The sequence below is a fragment of the Balearica regulorum genome, chromosome 9 (assembly GCF_011004875.1).
Source record: "Balearica regulorum gibbericeps isolate bBalReg1 chromosome 9, bBalReg1.pri, whole genome shotgun sequence".
NCBI lineage: Eukaryota > Metazoa > Chordata > Aves > Gruiformes > Gruidae > Balearica > Balearica regulorum.
In genome coordinates, this window is record NC_046192.1 from 27,798,988 (window position 1) to 27,822,440 (window position 23,453).

Sequence of the window (23,453 nt, forward strand, 5' to 3'; positions counted from 1 at the left end):
AGGAGCAGGGCTCAGCACCGCGATGCTCAGCCCGGCGCGAGAGGGGGGGAGGTTCAGCAACCTGGGAGCGATGCTCAGCCCTTCCCAAACGTCTTCGCTTGTGAAACACGCTGCTGACACCTCTGACCTCATGCGCTCACTCGACACTTCGCACGCCGCAAGCGGCGCCCAGCCAATGAATTAATTAGAGGGTGAGCTGGGAGAAGCAGGACGCAATTAAAGGGTACGCATTCCCTCAGCACTGCCTACCTTTGGTTTCTGTCCCGCTTCACATTTTTCTCCACTTTTACTTTTTTCATACTACAGGATGAAGCACACTCCCACCTTGCTAAGATTTCGGAAGGCTTTTAGGGAAGATTGCTGAGTCTTCAGAAACTTTAGTAAACCTTAAATTAGATTTTCATGCCGCAGAAAGTTTAGGAAAAAAAAGACCTTTATCCTTCATGGAGCTGCAAAAGAGAAGCTATTTAGAACGGTCATAGGAGCCAGCACTCCCAGCAGACACCTGATGGATCTGTGGCGGGAGGGGAGGACGAGCTGCCCCGCAGAAGCAATATCCGTGCGCTCAGGAGATGACGACAACTGCATTTCAGGCTTTCCTGCTCTCCTCTCCCCAGGTCCTGCTCACACCCCAAGGGCTGGGGGGGTCACTGCTCCTGGAGCGGGCCGAGATGCCCGGCTCCGAGATCTCCCCAGCCCTGCCCTTGCCCGGAGCGGCGCGGCAGCCGCGTGCTCCATCCTCAGCCCCCACTAGTCCCGTGCAGCTGCGCTCACAAAGGCTCAATATATTTAGACGCTGCTGCAGTTCCACATGCTTGAAATCAAAGAAAAGCTCTGCAAAATGTTTCTTCCTGCTGCTACTTCCTTCCCGTCACTTTTCTCTACCACTACAACATTAGCTCGTGGTGAACTCTAAGGATAAATAAAATCTCTGCAGCAGATAAGACGACGACTCCTTTCAAAGCCTGGATCTATTTTAAACAGAAGAGCTCTTCTTGGCAGAATAGGCCCCATTGACACGGCTTGTGATACGGGGTGAATTTCACATTTTGCTCTATTTTAAAATCAAACCTCAAAGGAGGTCGGAAAAAAAATGAGCTAACCCCTCGGGCACCCACCCCACGCGCGCAGCCGGCACCAGCTGGGGCCGGAGCAGGGAGCGGAGCCCACAGGCACAGCGGGCACCCAGTGCAGGCAGGGTCTGGGTCCTTGCCTGCTCCTGCCTTCACCCATCGCCCCGAGGCAGCAGCACGGGACCCAGCACACCCAACCGCTTTCCTAAAGGCACGCCGACACTTCTGACCCCGGGGAGCAAGGACCACCCTCGAACGCAGGGCTGGGCAGCCGTCCCGGGGGGTCTCTGCGCATCCCCGGGGGGGGTCTCACTCCTGATGCCCCAGCCTTGCGCCATGGGAATGTGCTTGCAGTGAGAAAAACAGCCTCCTCCTTTCTACAGGGGTTGGGGGGGGTTAATATATATATACACACACACTTTTCAGAATTCTTCATGTGAGCGGTTCAACTGCCATCAAAGAAATTACTCGCATGAGTAAAGCCATCAGGAGCCAGCCAGACCATCGCACACACTCTTACTCAAGGGTGCAGGAACCGCAGCATCGCTCCAGGACCTGCAGGGCCAGCACATAGGTGCCGCAGTGCTTATAGATGCCCTTCCTGATAAAATATTGATAAGAGATTCTTTAGTTTTCAAGTCAGTATGGAACAGAAATAACAAGGTAGACACACCGGATAAAATAAAATAAAAATCTGCCCGCAGCCCATGCAGATTGCCATCCCCCGAGACTGGAGCTCTGACACTTAAAGCTCTCAGGGGCACTCAGAGACATCTCCGAAGGGGTCTCCGCGGGCTGTCCCTCGCGGGGATCGGGGTGTGTTAGAAGGATTTTGTGCCATAAACCTCCGTACAGTTCCACTCGGGTGCTGCGGGTGGAAAGCGTCGCCTCGCGCCGCGGGCGAGCGCCTCAGCTGATGCCCAGAGCTGCCATTAACACACGCGAGGGCTTCTCCCGCGAGCGATCTGCAGGCTGGCCCCGCGAGCGTGCTGCTTCCACCGCGCTACCAGAGCGGCCACCGTCACGCCGGGGCGGCCTGCGGCTCCGGCCAACACGGAGGTTACTCACCCAGCCCAAGGCACGAGACTCTCAGTCCAGATTTTCCAAGGTTTCTAGAAGGAAAAAAGAAAATAATTAGAAAATATCATTAAGTCCTGAAGGGACACGCAACTTCAGTAACCCCACGGGAAGTCGGCAGCTGGAGGTCAGTCCCTGCTTTTGCCCAAATCATCCGTTTTCCTCCGGCGGGGCAGCCCCCCAGGCGGGACACAGGCTGCCCGGTTCGGGGAAGGGTGGCTGCACGGCACCCAGCCTTCGCCGCGCCACGGGAAAAGCTCCGAGGGTCGTGGGGAGGGGTGGGACGCGGGCAGGGACGTAACTGGGAATAAACCCAAATCACTCAGACGTAACTCACGGGGGCTTGGGGTCCCGTGAAGAATTTCCTTGGCCTATCAACGTCGGTTAGTATTCATCGTAGTAACACCGCAACGTTATACGTAAGCATTTGCCTTATCCAGCTTCATGTATTTTTATTCACCCTCAGGCTTCTCAGATGGATCCATCACAGAAGACCCCACTCTGGTTACTGCTGGGGCTCCCCAGTTCGTGATTCCCCCCGCAATTTCCCCGCCTGAGGGGAGGCAGCAGCTTTTCAACATCAGTGAGATAAAGTTATTACCCTCCTCCCCAGCTCCCTGAGCCAGCCCGGAGACAAGATAATTACTCCCGAGACCATGAGATGTGCCATGCGTTGAACCCTACCCTAACTTCAACCTACCGCTGCAGTACAAAATCCCCTTTTAATTACACCCTCCTGCTTTCACCTCTACGTTACAGCCGCTTCTGTGCAATTTTTTTGCCAGATCAAGGTATAATTTGGGGACCATCTATCTACCTTCCACTGCAGAGTGCTGTGAACAGTCACTGCACTTTTTTCTATTCCTAATGAATTATTCAAAGCCAAATAGTAATAATTAAAAAAGAAAAAAAGGCCTTGCTCACCCACTCTGAAAGGGGTCAGACAAAACAGAGGCCGTGCCCTGCTATTTCAGCTCTTTCTCTTTTTACACGCTTGATTTTGTGGCCATTTCAGGTATTTGCTCATATGGCACAATTTCCCGCATGGGAGAGCGGCCAGAGGCATCCCTGGGGAAGGCAGGGGAGCCAGCCCGACTGCGGCAGGCAGCCCTTGGGGCAGGGCTGCCCACCCTCCCACCGACCCCTAATGCCGCTGCTGCGCCCAAAATTTAGCGCTGCTGACGGGTATTTAAAATTTTGGGAGAGACAGGAATTTGTCCTCGAGCAGCTATTTGAAATGCTGCAGCTGCATTTCCAGCACCACGAGCGCGCGGGCTCACAGCACGCTGGGGTCAGGCGCTGACCTGATTTTTTTTTTTTTCTCCTTTTCGATTTTTTTCTTCTTTTTTATTATTTTTCGAGTGAAAGCACAGCTGGACCCCTCCGTGACAAAACCCATCCGCGCACAGAATAGCGCAAACGATGCCAATCTTCCCCTGCTCACCAGCACAAAGCATAACCCTCAGAGTTAAAAGGCAAACGCCCGGCACCGCCTGCACGCTCCAGACAGAGCTGCAACGCTTCCGGCAGGAAAGAGGAGCCTGGGCTCACGGGATGGGGATCTCCGCGTTACTTCGGGAGACAGCCCACCCGCTGCATAATGCTCTTTGGAGAAGTCCAGCGCTACCGTGCGTTGCCAAACAGTTTACATCTATTTTGTGGGAGAGTTTTTGTGGAATCCTATTTCTCACCGAGCTCTTTGCTGCCTTCCGAGGTCTGGCTGGGGCTCTGCACAGGCACAGGGCTGCGAGGGCAGGGAGCTGCACCCCGCCCTCTACGTAGATATAAATATATACACACACATGTACCCTTTATATGCGTATGCATGTATATATGCATACCTATGTCCACGTAGAGCGTGGTGCTCGCGTGCATTTACAGGGTAGAGCACCCCCCCAGCAGCGGGGTCTGTCTCAGGGTCTCAGCCCAGGTAGGGGCTGGCGGTCCTGTGTTCCGTCCCCCAGCGCCGCAAAGCCACACTGGGGGTACAGCCTGGGCGCCTGGGGGTACAGCACGCACACGTGGGAGCCGGGCTCTGCTCCGGAGAGCCACGACCAGCTCCTTGCAGAGTCTGGTCCGCTAACAAATCTGGACAGAAATATTGTGTTTGAATTTCCAAAGCCGTCTTTGCCATTTACTTAGCGCACATGTGACCCGGGTACTTGGAAAATTTTATGTCCATAGTCAAAAGCCGACGCTGAAAATGCCAAGTCTTTGCAGTGCAAGATCCCTCATGCAAAACGAGCTCCGAAGCTGCTCGGGAGAAGGTTTCCTGAGCCCGTGGTCCAGCCCGGGGAACATCGCCAGGCTGCAGCCCCCAGCGACTCCCGTGGTTTCCAGCCCTCCTCTGCCTGCGAGCACTCCACTCAACTGCACGCTCTACTTAACGGGCGAGCAGCCTGAAAGCAAAGCGGCCAAACCAACACACGGAGCCACAAAACCCGCTAAAAACTCAGCCCGCTCGGGGTGGCTCGCCTCCCAGTGCGGACCTGGTGCTGCGGGAAAGCGACAGCCGCTGCTTTCATTACCGGTCCTACAGCAGAGCAGTGATTTGTCTGAAAAAGCAGCAGTTCTTGAGACCTGGTTCTCCTCTACCCCCCTAAAAACTCCCCAAACCTCACCAAAGAACACCAAGCAAAAATATACATATGTATATATTTACATCTGGTTTGCAGCTTCCATTACACACACGTGTATATATACCCACAGACACACGTGCCCTGAAGCTGCAAAATAACCAAGTAAAATCAATGGCTGTTTTTGAAGGAAGTGGACAGTAAAAGCCCTTTGTGCTCCCGTCGCACTATTTCCCAAGCCTGACACAACGAACCAGCTCCGTGCCCAGAGCTGAACCGGCGGCAGCCCACACACCCCACCCAGGACGGGAGCGGTGGCTGGGGCAGCGACCGGGACGGCAAGACGAGCAAACCCCGACTCTGATGGAGCCCAGTCGGCATCGGCAGCTCCGGCTGTGCACGGGCTGAGCGCCGTCCCTGGGCACAGGGAGCGCCCGTGCTGCCCAACAGAGCTCTGCCGAACGGCCGCGGTTCCCTCCCACTGCGCAGGGTGCGGGGGGTCCGGCGTGGGGTGGGACCAGTCCGGAAAGTGCGGGGGGGGTTCTGCCATCGCCCTCCCGAGGGGTTGTGGACAGCTTGGGTTTCTCTGGGCCAGTGGTGGGAGGTCTCGGCAGTATTTTCAAAGCCAGAAATGATCTTTTTACACGAAGGAATCGCATGGGTCGGCACCCGGCTGTTGCCAAGCTGACATTGCATGTTTTCCCTGCAGTGGTGGAGCACCCGGCCCCTGCTGCACGGCGGCCACCGCCCCGCGACCCACGGCCTGGGCCGGATCCGGCGATGCTCTCTGCACGCACCACGGGACGCGGTGGCTGGGCAAAGCCACGTCCCACCGGCAGCGCTTGGCTCCAGGAGGAGGGGGGAAGATGATGTTCTCGTGCAGCTTTTCCTTAGTAGTTATCGGTCAGTGCATCGGCGTTATCGCCCTGGTCGACTGTCTCTGTTGGGCGCTTGCTAATGCCGGGGGGCGAGATGGGTCCCCCCACGGACAGCCACGAGCGGGGGTACCTGCCACGCCGCTATTTGCTGCTGTTCGAGTCCTGAGCGTGCCGTGCCATCCCATCTGAGCCCCGAGCAGGCAGCCAGCCCAGCCCGCCTCCCAGGTACCTGGCACTGCCGCCGCTCCTGGGGGCTCGCGCTGCCACGATTTAATCACTCTTTCAGGAGGAAAAAAAGCTCCTTTCAAATTGGAAGTCAGTGCTGCTGAGGGATGAAGGAGGATTGCAGGAGCAGCCAGTCTCTCAGGATCGCTTTGCCTAACCTAGAAGCAGTTGATTAAAAATCAGCTCTCATACTTTTTTTTTTTCATTAGCACAGCTATCTGCCTTCTCCTCTCGCTGATATTCAGCTTCCCTTGCACTTTGCAGAACTGGAGCAATTGCGCCGCTCCCCACAAATCACTGCCCAACCCCGCCGGGCACAGGGAAGCACCAAGAGTTTTATCTGCTGCCGTACCCGGCTGCCTGGGCATCCTGCCGCTGCGCCGCTTGGCATGGCCTGATCCAGGACCCCGTCCCGATCCAGGACCCCGTCCCGATCCAGGACCCCGTCCCTCTGGCTGCAGCCTGCCATGGCACCTTCCAAACCGCTTCTGGATGCCGATCCGAAACCAGCTTCGCTTTCTTTATCCCAAACTTGCACCACGAGCAAGACCAGAAGGTATTCGACACCTCGCCCCTGAATTCTTTTAGAACCAAAGCCCGAAGCCGAACTGCCCCAGCCCAGGCTACGGCGGAGCCCGAGGCAGGCAAGCCTGGCCGCTGGAGGAACCTCCCAGGGGATGGGATGGGGCAGGGAGAGCGGGCACCAAGCCCCCGAGAGCCCAGCCTCGCACGCTGGTTAACATCGCTCGTCTTTCCCAGCATAAACCAGGGGTGACATTTTCCCTGCCTGCGCAGCCGGGAGTTTGAGCTAACACACCCGTCCCCGCAGCACCGGCAGCTTTGCCAGATTGCACTGGGTTAACGAGCACGGGACATGAACGCCTGATTCATTGAAAACACAGCTTGCAACTCAGGGATGTTGTTAAAAATACACCGAGGTACCAAAACAGTGTGCAGGGAGGGACGACGTTTCCCTCGACTAGGCTGTTCCAAGCAGAGGGCACATCCATCCCCCGGGGAAGCACGGGTCCTCGGCCGGGTTTGGCAGGCGGCGATGGGGGAGATGCCCTGGGATCTGCCCCCGTGGCAGCATCCGCATACCGGCAGCGGCTGCTGAACGCCAGCCAACTCCACGCAAACAACCGGGCAGCGTGTGCTAACAGCCCTGGTGGGGAAAAGGCTGGCAGGAGGCGTTAGCCCAGCGCTGCCCCAGGGCTGGAGCCCACGGCCGGCGGGGAACAGCACCTCCCCGCTGGCAGGAGGCGACTCACGGGCAGCACAGCCACAGGGCTGGTTACCAGTCCCTCTGCCGCCTCACCCTTCTTGGCGAAGGCCTGCCAGGGTCTCTTTCTCTTGCTAGGAGAAAGGGTTGCACATACACTGGGCCTCCTCCATCACCATCAGCCTCCTCCATCACCATCAGCCTCCTCCATCACCATCAGCCTCCTCCATCACCATCAGCCTCCTCCATCACCATCCTCAGCAGCCTCCAGCTCAGAGCCGGTCCCCAGTGCCGCAGGGCTTTTGCCCGGGATGAGCTCGGGTTTTTTGCCCGGTGATCCGGCAGGCAGCTCCCAGCTGAGCAGGCATCAGGTCCACAGGTGAAGGCGTTATTGCAGCTGCACAGAGACCTGGAAAATTTGTGCTCAACTGCTCGCACCCCTTCCCAGCCCGCAGCAAAGAGCGGAGCCTCTGCCTGGGCAGCGATTATCGGGTCCCTGTGACCCAAGGGCACGGAGCACTCTCAGATTCGCCTCGGTGAGTAATTCCCATCTCCCTCGTTTCCAGCAGCCGCACCACTCCTCATCTGCGGCTCCAGCCCCGCATCCAGCCTGGCTCCTCGCGTCCCATCACGGCTGCTCATTTGTAAACAGAGAGAAGAAACCCCACAACCAAACCCCACCACACCCCTCAGTTTTTAGGCATGAGAGAAACTCTCCTCAGAAAAGATACTTTGGTTCTGGACCCAATGCTGAATAAATTAATCATTTTGCCAGAAAGAAGCGGTTAAACGAGACGGTGCTTACGGGCTGACACCAGTGACACAGGGCTGCGCGGACGGGCCGCCACGAGCACAGCCTGCACCCAGCCCTGCGCACGGGGCTGCAGAACCCTGCGGCTCCCCAAAGCCGGGGGAGACAAAAAAATAAAGCATTTTGCTTGTTAGCCATTTTGCTGTGAGCAAAGTTACGAGCAAACCCAAGGAAAACACTAGAGAGATGAATTAATTTTGAACGATGGGTGAGAAGAGGTCGTTACCTGTCTGAGGGGCCAGGGTCTGACATGCACGAGAAAGGCCAAGGAGCAACTTTTGGCTTCCAAGAGCTCTTTGGCTCAGCATCAGGAAGCCAAAAGGTGGCACAAAGGGAAGAGAGGGGACTACTGTGTCCGGCAGAACTAGCGAAGGGTGATGAGAACAACGAGAGGCATCTGGGATAAAGCCTGACAGTAAAATGCAGGGGAAAAATTACAGTTTTTCAAGAGTCTCAGGAGCAAAGGAGGGTGATATCCATTCCCAGGGAATCTTTCTTCTGAACATGGCCATGTAGGAGATTAGATTGTGTCTGAAACATTAATTTTCGTTAAAAAGACAAGAACCTAAGGTTTAAGACGGAGATAAATGTTTGGCAATGAGAAGTGAGAATAATTGGACTGTGCAGCAATTCTAAACCCATTTAGCTCCTTCTCAGGAAGGACATTTGATGGGAGTAACATCCTCGAGCATTGCTGGCTACCTGCAAGTCTGAAATCATTCTTCCGATGACTAAGAAGGACGACTTACAAATGGGTTGGAAAGTTATCCCCTCATTGCCAGTTTGGCTTATTCCATCGACCCCACAACCTTGCTGACCGCCCCACGCGGCGGCAGCGCCCCAGAGCACGCGTGGCTATCCCTTCACCAACACGAGTCTCACAAAATCCAAGCCGGCAGAGGTTCGGGTGCAGCCCCGGGTGCCGCCAGGACAGCCCTCCCGGGCTGCTTGCAGCCATCCCTGCTCACCGGAGCCGCCGGCTCCTCCCTTCGGACACGCTCCGCTGTTTCTCCCTGTTCGGAAGTTCCTGCGGCATTGAACTAAAGCTTTTTATTTCCCCAATTCCACTCCGTTACACCACTAGGAAAGCTTTTTCACTGCAGCAGCTATTTGCAAGCCTCTTCCAGAGGATCTCTGCTTAAGCCAGGCTTTTTAAGTAACACTAAACCATTTCTTGCTGAAAAAACAGTCTTTCCCTGCGACGCTGCTGCCCCAATTAACTCGTGGGGTGCGTGGGGGGTGGCCAATTCTAATCCCACGGTCCTTAAGGGCTCGCCTCACCCAAGCCGAGAAAAACCTTTCCAGGTGAGAAGCACACAGCCCTTGCCTTGAGCCAGCGGTGCCGCCTAGCCCCCGCCTAAACCCCAGTTAACAGCGGTGAGGATCGCTAAAGACCTAAAAAACTCCCAGGTCCCCATTTTGCCTCTCACGCTCAGCCAATGCCTCCTTAACGGCTTTTATGGTAACTTTTAGTTTAATTATTTTCTCGGAAGAGTACATGCTGACAGCGCAGGCAGCTGAACAAGACCAAAAGGAATATGTAATTTTTATGTCTGTATCTCGCAGGCAGCAAGACCCGAGCAAGCCTGCGAGAGCCCGAGCAGCCACGCAGCCCTGCCCGCACCTTCCTGCCTGCTTCCCTGTGCCGGGTGGCAAGGCTTGGCTCCGGCCAAAGGCATCCAGGGAGAGGATTTGGGGAAAAAAACCACCACGGTGACATTTTTCTAACTAGCCACTGACCAGGCAAACCATCACAACGCAGCCCTGTGCCCCTCGCGACAGCCCCAGACCTCACGCCCCTCCAGGAAGGGGGGAAGGTCCCCGGTTTATGGCCCAGCACCCAGGCGGCTGCAGGACAGGGCTTTAATTAAGCATCTCCTCAGCTCCTGCACTGGAAGCCCCACATCCGCCTGGGTGCTGGGTACCTCCCACAGGCGCTGGGGTGAAGGGGCCTCCCAAAACCACGCAGAGACACCCCCCACGTCCTCCCACCCCGCTGGCAGGGTCCCCGTCCCCAGCAGCAAAGCATCGCCACAGGCAGGTCTGCCGCCGGCACCGTGCGGGCAGCGGCATGGCACACCGGCACCCGGTCGGATCTGGGGGACTTTCAGAGCTGACAGTCTCTTTAATTAAAGGAAAAGGGGGAGAAGGCGGGGGAGAAAACGTGTCTACAAAGCAGCTCGTGCCATATGGCAGGGACGGTATTTGTCTCCTGTGGCACAGGGCAGAAAGCAATTGTAATTATTCGCTTTTAATTAATTCTAATGCAGGGGAATCAGTAAGGGAGCCCATCGATGGCAGCAAACACTTCAGCACTGGAGGCAGCCGTAGCACTGGGCTGCAGGAACCATGAGCAGCCACGGAGCTCAGTCCCCGCACCCAGACAGCGCTCAGCACCCCTCTGTCACCACTGGCAGGTGCTTTCCCCACCCCTCCAGAGCCACATCCAGCAAGGGGGGCCCAAAACCACACAGACCCAGGTACCCCAACAGGAGCAAGCACCTACCCCAGCACCCAGCCCTGCTGCAGAACAAGCCCATTTCCCCTTCTACTGCAACAAGCAGCAGGGAAGAGCAACTCCCTCCTTTAAGACAACCTTCACCATTAACCTTCCAGCCCCACCACAGCACACACAGTATCACCTGGGTACCAGACGCTTCCCATCAGCATGTGGCTGGAAGAGCTTGAGACCCATGACAGGCCCCCCACAAGGGAGCACAGCCAGCACCCAGCACCCTCCCGGCAGGGATTTATGGTCTGAGCCACCTGTGCTGCTTAATCAACTCATTAACCCACAAGTCATTCCTCCTGTTGTGAAGGGACAAAGCAATCATAAGAAAATACATCCTGGTTACCCAGGTGGGAGATTTGCTTCGCTGCTGCCCTTCGCTGTTTGGAGGGAGGAGAGGTCGGGTCGGGTCGTTTCCACTAGCGCACCCCCAAATCAGCCTGTCTGTGGCAGGGCTGCCACACCGTCAGGGGTCTGAACCGGCACCGGCCTCTGCTTCTCTAACCCCACCGGGTCCCCGCTGAGGGGACATGGCTCCTCTTCAATCCCAAACCTTCTGCCTCCACAGACGGGGTAAGCTTTGCGGGGTGTCTGACACCAGGCTGAGCTTACGGGCTGCATCGAGCTTTAGCGAAACTACAGCTGGTCCCAGCCAGGACCCCAGCAGGGCTCAGCGCTGGGTGCTGACAGCTCCCCCCATCTTGCATCCAGCCAGCCTGGAAATATCTCCAGAGCAGCCTCGGGTTTGGTGGAGGCTGAAAACAAAGAGTTTACGATTTTAAAGCAGTAAGTGAGGGTTGGGCTGCTTGGAAGACAAAGCTGGTGGGCAGCTTTGCTTCAGTCTGAGGTGTGCTAAGCAAACCCTGCTTTAAGCTTATCCACGTCCAGAATTCCCATCTGTACAATGGGATCAGGATAACCATCCTACCTGCCTGCCTACCCACCCTTCTATCTATCTGTCCATCTATCTATCTATCTGCCCGTTTATCCAGCCATCTATCTATCCACCCATCTGCCTGTCTATCCATCCAGCTACCTGTCCATCAGGAATGAGAGAGTGAGAGGTTTTTTTCTAAGGAAAAACATAAGTTTTAAATAAAATCTCTGCAATAACACATACAATGACTAAAACATTTTCGACTCCACACCCACAGAAGAATCATCAGGCTTAGAAGAGCTCAACAGAAATCCGATAATACTGGTTTTTGCTTGTTCCAACCCCAGTTTCATTGCTCTGTGTCAGTGTTTTTGCCCACAGAAGCCAACCTCTAGCAGAAATACAAACCCGAGGAGACGGATCCTGCGCGGGTTGGTCCTACCGAAGGAGCCCCGGTGGCAGGTGACCCCCCCAGGACCCCATTTCACAAGCCCCCGGGGGGTGCCAGGGAGGGGTGGTGGGTGGGGGTCCCGGGTACGTGGCATCGCTCGCCCCCCGTGCGGGGCACCGCCGGCTCCTGCCGCCCACGCCACGGTGCCCACGGCCACGCCGACGGCCTCGGCGCGAGGGAGGCGTGCAGAGGAGGCAAACCCCAGCCCCCCCCCCCCGGGCACTTCTAAGTGTTCCAGCGTGCAAAAAAACCCACGCAGAGAGCAATAGATGGGGGAAGGAGGCGGGAGGAGAGAGGGGCTTTGAGCGGAGCAGAGGGAATTGGGACGGGCACAAAGCCAGCCCCTGGGAGAGGCATCAGCATCTTCAGGTGCAGAGACCTGCACGCGGGCGTCCTCATGGACGTCCTCCACCTCCGCCACCAGACAGGAGGGGTTGGGGCACGCTGAGCACGCCGCAGCCCTCCTCGCACGCCTGCACGCACCCTCACGGGTGTGGGGTGATACGGCCCCCCCATCCCTCCGATTACACAAAACTAGGGAAACCATGAGCAGGTTTTTCTGCATATAAACGGCAGACAGTTTGGCTTATTGCTACAAAAAATGTAAAAAAAAAAAAAAGTCACTGTTCCCAAAGCCAGCGGTGGGAAAACAACGTTGCTTAGAAACATCCCCATTAGTGCTCCAGAACTGTTCCTTTCTGCACAGAAAATGAATAAAATATGTAATTTGTTCCCTGAAAAAAAGAGGCTGTTTCAAATAACAACAAAAACCTGACGAAAGTAGAGACCCTTTCCAATTGCCCTCTCCCGCTGCAGCACATCCGCCGTCCTTCTCCTGTGACCTGCGGAGCGGGGAACACCACGAGATAATCCCGGGCTTCGGAGCCGCGCTTGGCCTCAGCTCGCTTCGTACCGCACAACCTCCTCACCGGTTCGGCCGTTTCCCGCGTTAATGAACCCTCGTTATCACACCCCGCTTCTCCGCACCTTCCAACGCCGGAGCGAGCTGCCCCGCACCCCCCGAGCGAAGGGAGCCGCTGGCGACTGCAGCCCCCGTCCCCTGCATCACGATGGGCAAGGAGGGGCAGCCGCCGGCGGTACCCAGCGAGGGGGGTGGGACCCCCGGTGGGACCCCCCACCCCTGCCCCCTGGGCAAGGGGCTGTCCCGCACACCGGGAGAACATCTGCGGGGTCCCAGGACACGGGGTGCCCCGTGCAAACCAGCGCGAGGTGGCGGGGAGGGGAAGGGGCCGTCCCCCTCCCACCCCTCTCCATCACTGAGCCTTTCCCCAGCCTTCCCGGTACAAAACCGTCAGGAGTTTGGGGTGACACCTCTCCCGGGCCCTCCCGGGGCTGCGATGACAGAGAGACCTGCACCTCCCGCACCGCCCGCATCTGCGGGGCTTTTGCTCCTCTGAACTTCTCCCGAGACACCCGCGCGGGCATCTCCTCAGCCCGGCGATGCCAAACCGGGTCCGTATTTCGGGGCGCTCTGGGAAGAGGCACCCCCTCCTGGCCTCCCCTCACGAGTTTCGCAGGTGACCTGTCAGCGTCTGCCGGGGCTCCGGAGCTCCCTGCCTCCCCACAAACTGCTTCACCCGAGGGCGCTCGGCTCCTCCCAACATCTCAGAGCCACGCAAGTGCTGTTTGTCACGATTCATCGGGCTCCAACAGCCCCCAGCGCGGCTCGGTCTTGCTGGGAACCGAGGGTGAGGCAATATGGAGGTGTTAATGCCCTTCTTTAATTAACTTGGGTGCTTTCCTGCTTTTAAGGCTGGATTTCATTCTGCCTCATCGGCTCAGAAAACCTGCAGATTTTAGACAATGAGGAGCTGCCCCTCTAGCGAGCCGCGGTGGCAGGAGGTTGTCTCTAAGTGGTGTGGGTGGGAAGAGAGAAAAATAATGGTTTCTGTCTCCCATTTTGCGAACAAAACACTTCACAACACGCACAGCGGTTTCCACTAAATTGCCACCCGTATTAGCAGTAATTGCAGTGATGCAGGATCGCAGCTTTCCACTGTTTTTATGTATTTTAAACCCATTTAGTTGTGCAGAGCTAAGGAAGTGAAGAAGGTCTGCGTGCCACTGGGGGACACCCGCACCCCCTCAGCACGCGGGTCACTGTACCCCGCTTCCTTCGGGGCGATGCTACACAAATCGGTGCGGTGCCTCACCAGCCGCGGTCGCTGCTTTCTGTCGATGCTTTCAACCGCCTTCCACGTCAGCATCCCATTCTACGCAGAAAGTGGTTTATTGCCGGGTGGGGTTTAAAACCTTAGTCCCTGGAAAGCAGGAAGGGTGGGGTTTAACCGCAGTCCTGCTCGGGATCCGTCCTTACGCTGATACAAACCACCTTCCTCTTTGTCCCTCGGAAATACTCCTCGTTTCTGAACGGAAATTGTCGCAGCCTAACAGGAGTAGCAAGCCCCCCCCCAGCCGCCCCACGGAGCACGTCGGAGCAGCACGGAGGCTCCTGGCAGAACTCGTGCATCCCGTCGGCGGCCAAGGGGGACCGGGTTGGATTTGGGGGGGTCCTCTGGGAAAACAACCACCTTTTGCAGCGCCAGGCAGGCTGGGGCCAGCTGAGCCCCGCAGCCGGGGCAGGCCAGACGTGGGTGTTTTCGCCCAGCTCCCGGCAGGATGGACCCGCAGCGCCTGCGCCCGGCCGTGCCCGTGGGACCTTGGGCCGCTCAGACCAAGGCACTGCACCCGAGCAGAGGCTGCGTCTGTGGGGAGAGGTCAGAGACGGCTTCACACCGTAAAGCTGCGTCAAAGACGGAGATGCTCCTGGTTCTGCTGAAGTACTGACATTTATGCAAAGCGTCAAATCTCCGGGAATTTTTAACTCTAATTTCAAATGACAAGAAGCATGGATGAAGAGGCAAAGCTGTAGAAGAAGCTGGACCAGCGTAGATGGCCCAACAGATACGTGAGCAAGCTGAAACCACAGATTTATTGCCTTGGTTGAGCACGTGCATTCTTCAATTTGCTCTAACATTCAATCTTACACTCGCAGCGTCTGACCGTGCTTATGTTCGCTGCTTTGCAAACTGCTTTGTAATCTCTTCTACCTAAGATGTTACAGAAATAAAATAGAATTTGGTTTTAATCATGTGCCTCCGCAGTAGCGTGGTGAAGGTGCGCCCGGAGCAACGCTGCGTTTCTAAGCTATTTCAGCGTGGAACTGGATGGATGACACAGTCCCAGATGCTCTTCTGAACATCTTCCTTCCCGTCGGGGTTTCTGCAGCACTGCGGCAGGCGGTGGCTGCCCTGTGGCCACCACTGCTGCAAAATGGGCTTTGGGGGACTCGGTCACTGTCCCCACCGCTGCAGCAGTGAGGTTAATGACACAAAATGGGGGAAAAAAACCCCAAACCCCGTTACTAGTGGAATAGCTGCAGAGGCAAAACAGGACAGTATTGATCAGGTGAAAAGCCATCGCAGCAAAGCCAGGACGTGGGTCGCGGGCAACGGGAACCCCGGCTCAGCGGCACGAGGGGCAGCCAGCCCAGGGGCGGACGGTGCGAGGGGACAAGCAGGTGCCTAAATGGCATCTGGCCCCCCGTTTCTCGGCTCTCTTCACACTTTCCAACTCATCTCCCGTACTCGTAGGGCCACCGGGTGCGTAGGTGGTCGCTTCAGCTGAAATTCCCCAGAATTTTTTTTGGCTGCATCCTCCAAAAAGTTGCAGATGACGCATTAAAATGTAGATAAGGCAAAATAGATGGGCCGTAGCCAAGCGCAGGGGCTGCCGCGCATGGCTCTGGCAGACGTGCCGGCGTGCTCAGCCTCCCCGCACGGGATCCGTGCCATGAATGAGGCTCCCGCATGCGACTCTCCTGCCCACTCCCTCCCTCCCGCCCAAGCTCCCGGCCAGCCCGGACAAGCGGCAATCTGCTGGGTGCCGGCACCGGAGCGGAGCCGTCGCCGTCCGGGGCTGCATTCGGTCCCCGGGGACACGCGTTGCCCCGGGCGGCCTCGTGCCCGCAGCCGCGACAGAAATGGTTGCGGAGAGTTTGCTGCGACAGCGGCGGCTGCGCATCTCTATTCCCAGAGCTGCCGCGGTGAGGAGCGCGGGGTGGGGATGCTGGAGCGGGGGCAGCGCTGGCACTGGCATTCCCATGGGAATAGCTCTGCCGGGGGGGTGGGGGGAGAAGGGCCCCGATTCCAGCAACCGCATCCTGGAACGGTGCACAGCCCACGGCTCTCCTGCCCCCACCGCGTTTCGTCAGCTGTGGGACCCAAGGATGAAAGAGAGGAAAAGAAAAAGTACTTGTCATTCTACAGTGATGCTTTTAAAGTGCAGAATTTCAAATGTCTGAGGGAGTTACATTAGCCTTGTTAAAAAAAAATAATAATCTTGCCGTTCTTAAAGGATTTGAATGAATCAAGTTATATCCAGAAATAAGAGAGGATCAGGGAGATCTCCATCACACCTGTGATGGGTTAATCCACAGCTTCCCCATCACCCTTCAGGGGTACCTGACCCCGTGGTGCTGCAGATCTCTGACCCGGCCAAGAGCCGGCTGCCCCGGCACACGTGCCCAACCCTGCCACAATGCCCAGGCCGATTCCGCTTTATTCGTGTAGGGAATTGGGAAGCAAATCATACCTATGCGTAGGGTGCCGCCTATGCTATCATGAGTCAACACATCCCATCGTAGGGTCGTAAATAATAGATGCCATTCTCTCTCATTTCAGTACTACTTCAGACTGAAAGAGGCAAACTAATAAATTGAAAACCCCATCGCTGATTTTTCCTTTCCCATCCATCGACCCGCCTTGGTACGTATTAGTCACTAAGCTGAAGTGATTGAATAAGCTGCAACTGGAAAACACGGTTTTTTCTCCCCAGGCAGGAGATGCTAATTCTGACCAGATCACAAGACTGACGGGCGGGAAGGAATCTGAGCGGCCCTGGACAAACGGCGGGCGCTGAGCACGGCCGTCAGCAGTTCTGCCGCGTCGGGAGCATCTGCAGCGGGGTCGGCCCGGGAAGGGAGCCCTTCGCTCTGGAGGGGCAATCGATTCCTGCATAAATATTTAGGTACAAGCTGTTTGCATGAGCTATTCTAAAAACAAGCAGGCTGAGGCAGGGAGACGACTGTGAAAAATATCTGGATTTTTGTTTTAATTGCCGTGAGGGACTTTCACTCCTTCAGACAGAGAAAGGACAGGTTTTAAGTACTTCTGGAATCGGTCGTGGCAGTTTCGGAGCTGCGGCAGCTGGCCAGGCAGTGCTGGGGTTTTCTGGCAAACCTAACGCCAACAGGACAATACGGGTAGGCCATAAAAGTTGTATAACTTCATGTCCAAAGTATTTCTAAAGCAGCTTGTTAACATGCGGGGCGTGCTTCTTATGATGACTTACACACCCCCTCCAGAAGCAGCGTGCAAGCGGGCTGCACACGCAGGCAATCCTAGCAGCCTCGGCCCAGCTCTCGCCCCTCTCGTGCCCTTTCTGTGCAAGGAGGCCATCTCATTTAGGGATTCGGAGGTTCTCCGGATGCATTGCATCCAGGTGAATTTCTGTTTGTTCTCCCAGCAGAGCTGTGCCAGACAAGAGCTCCCAAAACTCTTTCGCGTGGTGCCTGCAGAGCCCTGACCAAGCGCCCGGCCACCCCGGGCAAGGGCATCTCGGGCACCAGGCGCTGCTCCCCGCTCCCACCTGCCTGCCAGGAGGTTTTATAGTGCTACAAAAATAGTTTGAGGAACATTTCTAATACATTTGGATACCATGAGGAGCAAGTCTCGGTTTGCAGAGGGGACGATGCTGCATCTCCCATGGGGGATGCCGCCGTGGCCGCGACGCGCTGGGGAGCAGTGGGAGGGCATCGCTGGGGGACAGCAGTGCTGTGTGTCCCACCAGCCACCCTGAGTGACCCAGGAGGTGACAGACGGGGCACAGCCCACCCCCAAAAAAGGCTGCGATCTCTCCTACGCGCCCAGGGCTACCACGGTCTCACAGGGACTGCTCTGTTCCTTCCTCCAGAGGGGTCCACAGTGAGCACAACGGCAGGGGACACGGACAGAGAGCCGCTTCTGATCAACTTCTACAGCGGGCTTGCTCAGGAGCAAACACCGTGGAACCCCCGCAGAGGTTCCCACCAACCGCTGCTCTCACTCCCGCAGAGTGATGGGAAGAATTGCCTGGACCACCCCAAAGAACAGGGGTGGGATAAGGGACACGGTAGCCAAATCCCTCTTTGCACTGGCAAGATCCATCCACTGACTCTACATCAGGTATCTGCCCACCACCACGCACCACCAGACCTTGGTTTGACGGAAATTTTCCAACTGCTGAGACACGTGGAAGATTTCCTGTAGAAGCAGCTCCACGGAGCCGTCCTTCTCCTGCCACGGTGTCAGCCGCGCTGAACCCCAGGCAAAGGGGAGACGTCCGCTGACTTGTAGGAGGGAGAACATCACCCCAGCTTTAACCCCTGGCCTCGCACCAAGTCTCATACAGAGCGTTTTCTTTTCCTTACTGAGAATTAATTTCTCAACAACATGTTCTACAGATGGCATTTTATAACGTTAGTCTAAAATAAAAATAAGCGTGCTCAAAATTCAAATTGGATTTTGCCAAAGCAGCCATGCTAAAATAATACATTTTAAATATCTTAAACTGTGCATTTCACAAGTAATTAAATTAGCAGTGTTTCTGCATTAGATCTTTTCTTCCATCCATTTAAGCATTAGATTAACGTTGTCATGCAGATTTTAAATGGAAAGTACCACGCTGCGGGGAACGGTTCGGGACAAGCAGAGCGGAGCAGGGTGAGTTTGAGCAGCCGGTCGGTCAGGAACCTGCTTCAGCCACCGCCGCGAGCCGGGGAGCTGCCTCCTGCCACGGGGACGGTCACGGCCACCGCTGCCCTGCGAGAGAGGACCCCGGGTCCGGGTGGCACAGGGAGCAGGAGTGCTGTGACAGCCACCCACCGGTGACGGGGACAGCTGCCCGGGCTGCTCCTGCATCCTCGCACCACCACCCCGTGCCCAGCATCGCCCCACGGCCGCTGCCGAGCTCCAAGAGGCTGCACGGCTCATCGCCAGACTACGACTGCATCATTTAAAAGCTTCCTTAAACTATCATCATTTTTCTTCTGCTTAACAAAACCCGACATGAAAAGCATGCTCTTTAAAACACCATTTGTCCTTGAATTCAATCTTGTTCTCCTTAGCTCATTGCTCTCTCTCGGCATTAAAACGGGGGGGGGGGGGGGGCGGGCATTTACAGCAGACCAAGCCCTGGCTTGTGCTGTGTCCCCCAGTGCCCCCAGTGCCCCCAGTGCCCCCAGCACCACAGGACAGCGTTCCTGTCCCCAGCGGGACACAGACACCAGGACAGGCGATCCGACATCCCCGGACCTTGCTCCATGGGGAGCGGAGGACACCGTGCCGGGGGATGAGAAACAGCTTGCACGCCACCCTCGCCGGGGAAGTGGGGACTATCACGACACAGCTGGGCAGAGGTGACGTCAAATGGTGACACCCGTCCTCTGTGTAACAGTCCCTGCTCTGCGCTAACATCACGAGCCAGCGCTGCCCCGACTGAGTGTGTATTTCTCCCTGAGCTAAACCGCACGTGAGGATATGGGCAATTCACCCCGTGAACAGATGTTTCCAAAGTGCCTGAGAAGTCAGAAATGGTTTAATGAAGAATATTACAACACTTTGAAATAACACTAAAATCCATTTTTCAATCACCTAACGTTGATGTTAGAGGTTCCTGGCCTGGCTGGGTCTCCAGGGGACAGAGGGGAGAAGGAAGGAGAAACCCTGAGCAGAAGAAATCCCTTTGCTGCATCCAGGGAAGCGGAGAGCGGTGCTGAGCCTGCAGGCACGGCAGCCCCGGGCATCGCTCCTCCGACAGCAGCGCCGTGCGCGGAGAGCTGGGAAGCAGCCGTGCTCGGCCAGGCAGGCACCGCCCGGGCAGGCGGCTTTACAGAAAAAAGATGACTTTGCTCTATCTGAAACCTGGAAGAGGAGATACATCCTCAGCGAGACATCTGCAAAGTCTTCATTTACTGAAGACGTGAAAGCCAGGGAGCGACTACACCTTTGACCAGCTCCGTGCACTACCGTATCTGGGGAGTTTACGCGGTGTATTCAAATCCGAAGCTCGCTTTGCCTACGCTGGCTTTAACATTGCAGTGTTAAACGTGGCTTTTACGCCAACGTAATGAGATGAGAAAAATCCAGACCGCACCGAGCCCACGGCCTTACTTAGACGCTCCAAACTCCTGGAGAGCCATTAGGAATTTGAGAGCAGCACAGATTTTGTTTACTCAACCGGTTCCTTTTTCTCTTTCTTTGAGTTATTCCTCCCTTCTTCGTAGCCATTATAAGCTACAGTCCTGGGGGCAAATGCATTGTGAATTCAGTGTAAATCCGTTCTGTTCACTGGTCTTAATTTACAGCAATCACGTGAAGATCAGACGATAACCCACAAAAATCAACCTGATGTGGAGAGCTACTGAAATAATATGTAATTTTATATCAAAACAATTGCGCCATTTGCACGTGAGTGCTTAAAACTACTTGTAATCGCAGCAAAAACTTAAATAAACCATGAATTCCTAAATACATGAGGTAGTTACTATGGTTAATGCTCGTGGTACGATTCAAGGAAAAAGACGACTGAAGTCCCGAAACACTGCTAGGAAATACCTGCTCTGACTTCCACCCCTCGAAAAGCACAAGGGCTTTATCTTCCATTTCCAAACCACTTTTGCGGCCCAAACCGAGCGGTGTGTTTTTCCAAACCTGGCAGGTTGGAAGGTTGCTTGTGGCTCCTCTAAGCCCACGCTGACACCGGCTGTACGGCCAGGCGTGTTGCGCGGCATCTGCGTACAAAGCGTGCATTGCCATGCAACTCTGCGTACATAATACCACGCTTCTACACAGGAAATTTGCACTTTAATAAAGGCATTGCAATTGTTTTGCCCACGGGTCACCCCGGGTATGTTCAAAGGAGTATTTTTATCGTGCCTTTTAATGTCTGTAATTGCTGTGCAGAGCCAATGGAGCGCTGCTCTGACCCTGGCTAAGTCAAACCCGCGACCGCCTTTCCGGGAAGGGGAAGGGAGACATCCCACTGGAGCCACCGGAGAAACGCGCCCGCCGCTGCCTTGCAATGCATTAGCAACTCTTTATTAATGCGCTTCAACAACAACCCACAATTTCGGGCACTCAGGGAAGAAAAATGCCTTCAAACTGCAGAGGAATTTTTAGCCGGCAGGACGTAATGACCTCCGCTGGAAAGCGGCCAGGGCGCTGCCTCCGTGCCGCCGGCGATGCTGGAAGCTCCCCCAGCCCGCAGCCCGGCAAGCAGCAGCGCCCAGGCGGCGAGCCAGAAAAAATGCCAAGTAAGAAAAGGATCGCCCAGGCCACCCTGCACTGGGCGTGAGCGCGAGGGCAGGCACCCAGGGTTTGGAGAGCCTTGCTCCAGGAGAAGGGAGCGGACAGGCTCCCGTGCGTCCTGCCAGCCCGCTCTCCTCCAGACCCTCCGCGCGCATTCGGTTCCCGCCGGTGCTTTGCCCTCCAGAGCTGCGGCCGGTGCCGAGCAGGTAGCTGAGCACCGCGGCACCGGCACTGGGGAGAGCTCGGCACCTCCTGGGTGGCCAGGAAAGGCCTTTGGTTGCTAAAGCTGCTCCAGACCTTGCAAAATGCAATGGACAATGCTTGCCCGACCAGCGTTCGACCACCGTCACCCCCGCGGCGCCGGCAGCAGCAGGGCAGGTCCCCGGGCAGACCCGACCAAGCCGGGACGAGGTTCCCAGGCTGGGTTTCCCGCGCAGGCTGCGATCACCTCTGCCTCCTCACGGCTCTGCTGGCCATTACTAACGCCCGTCCTCAGCGACCCCCGCGGCGCGGGCAGGACCCCCAGCGCTGCGGTGGCACGGGCACGGTGGCCGTGAGCAGCTCGTGAGACGGGGCTGGGCAGCCCACCGCGGGCGGGAGGGATGGGGATGGGTTTCCCCTCCGGGGGATTGTGCCGGGTCTCTCCGCGCCTCGCCCCAGGCTCTGCGCTGGCTGCAGGGTGAGCACGGGCTGTTGACTCCCCCAGCTTGCCTTTGCAGTTAAAAACGTTTTGTCTAGGCTCGCACCGGAGTTAATGGTCAAAGCTGCCACCGTCAATTATTTATGAACACAAATAGATAGTTGAGCTCCGTAAATTGGGTCCCTCGTGCCCACACGCAGGCAGAGCTCGCATAAAGGGCTATTTTTGAACTGCTGACGGCCCCAAATCAGCAGCACACCGGATGGAGCCGGTGCTGAGCCCCCAGCCCCGTGCTGCTGAGCTCCCTGCCGTGTCGCGGGCAGGGACCGGGCTCGTGGGAGCCGGGATGCTCTGGGACAAGGCTTCGCCCTGCTGCGTGCGTGGCGGCAAGGCTGCCGGTGCGGGCACGGGAAGGCTGGTACAAGTTGCAGGTTGAGAAGTAGTTCTCTGTGGTAGCCATGGCACATCCCAAACAGCCTGGCACACCGGGATCAGGGCTGGATTCCCTTTACTGGCAGCTTGAATTGGGCTGACAATAAATTTAAAAAAAATATGGCAAACTAGGAGGGAGATGAACCTGGGCTGTGACCTTCTGGTGGTCCAAAGCAGGTGAAGACCCATCCTGCCAGCCCTCCTCCCATGCTGCGCATCGGAAGGATGCAGAAATACATCCTCTGTTTTCAGCAGCGGTGCGGCGGATTGCAATTCTCCAAGCCAAGCACTGCAACTACACCGTTTTCAAGGAAAGACTTGATCCCAAATATTCTCCCCAAGCATCTGGACAAGCTCACCAGTGGGACTGAACTGGAGCATTAAAAAAGATGAAAGGGAAGAGCCCCTCTCCCCGTTCGCCTTTTGCACGCAGGAGGCAGCTGAGGCCGTCCCCGACGGTGACAGCAGAGGTGATGTCTGGGGAGGTCCCGTCCAGCTGATGCCACAATCCGACGGGGAGGCAGCGAGATGAGATTTAGAGCATGCAAAGCAGAGGTTTGCTCAGGCGAACGCTGCAGGAACGCACCTGAGTCCTAATATTTGCAGACGTTCCCCGATGAACGTATTTATTCCCGTAAACTTTGCCTTTTGTATTCCAGTTCGGTCTCTGAGCTGGAACGGGTTCAGAAACATGTCGTTTGATGAAAAGCCCCCGAGCTGGCTCCTCTCCCGCCCCCACCCCTGTCGCAAGCGTAGTCGCTGTCTCTCCCTTTTACATAATCCCACTGGCATCAGGAGCGCCTGGCAGCCGGGGGAGGCAGAGCCGGGGTCGGGAAGCATCCTGGGAGCGGTGCGGGAGCCGCGGGGCAGCCCTGCCAGGGGGGCGGCAGCGTCGCTCGGGGGCTACGGGGGGAAGCGGCTATCGGTATTTTTAGCGTAAAGCAAGGGGCAGCTTAGCTGGCATGTCATTTTAAGCAACACACACTGTATAGCTTAGCATCAGGGGCGTAATTCAAGCAGAAAATGAATTGGGAATGACTTCAGCTTCAAACGTAAGGGAGCTGAGGACTATACAGGATTGTTGTCGCAGCCATTGGGAAAAGCCTTTGGCTTCTCCAGGTGCTAGATTTCCCTCAGACTGAGGAACCAGGCCCAGGGATGAACACGAAATATCAGCTCCATCACCGTTGGTAGACGTCTTCCCTAACTAAAGGTTATCTGAATTCAGCAGCTTTGCAGCTGAGCCTGGAGGTTTAGTCAGCTCTTCCTCCAAATTCCCCTTCGCTGCTTCTCTTGGGGGAGAAATCAGCTCTA

The 23,453-nt window shown here is 56.3% G+C and overlaps 1 protein-coding gene across 3 annotated transcripts in view; it reads right to left on the reverse strand.

Moving 5' to 3' along the window:
* KCNAB1 (potassium voltage-gated channel subfamily A regulatory beta subunit 1) overlaps positions 1–23,453 on the reverse strand; it is a 70,794-nt gene that overhangs the window by 23,882 nt on the left and 23,459 nt on the right. For all 3 annotated transcript variants that reach the window (XM_075761703.1, XM_075761704.1, XM_075761705.1), the window contains exon 2: positions 2,142–2,185. In XM_075761703.1, the coding sequence (XP_075617818.1) occupies positions 2,142–2,185 (44 nt within the window). The remainder of the gene's footprint in view (positions 1–2,141; positions 2,186–23,453) is intronic.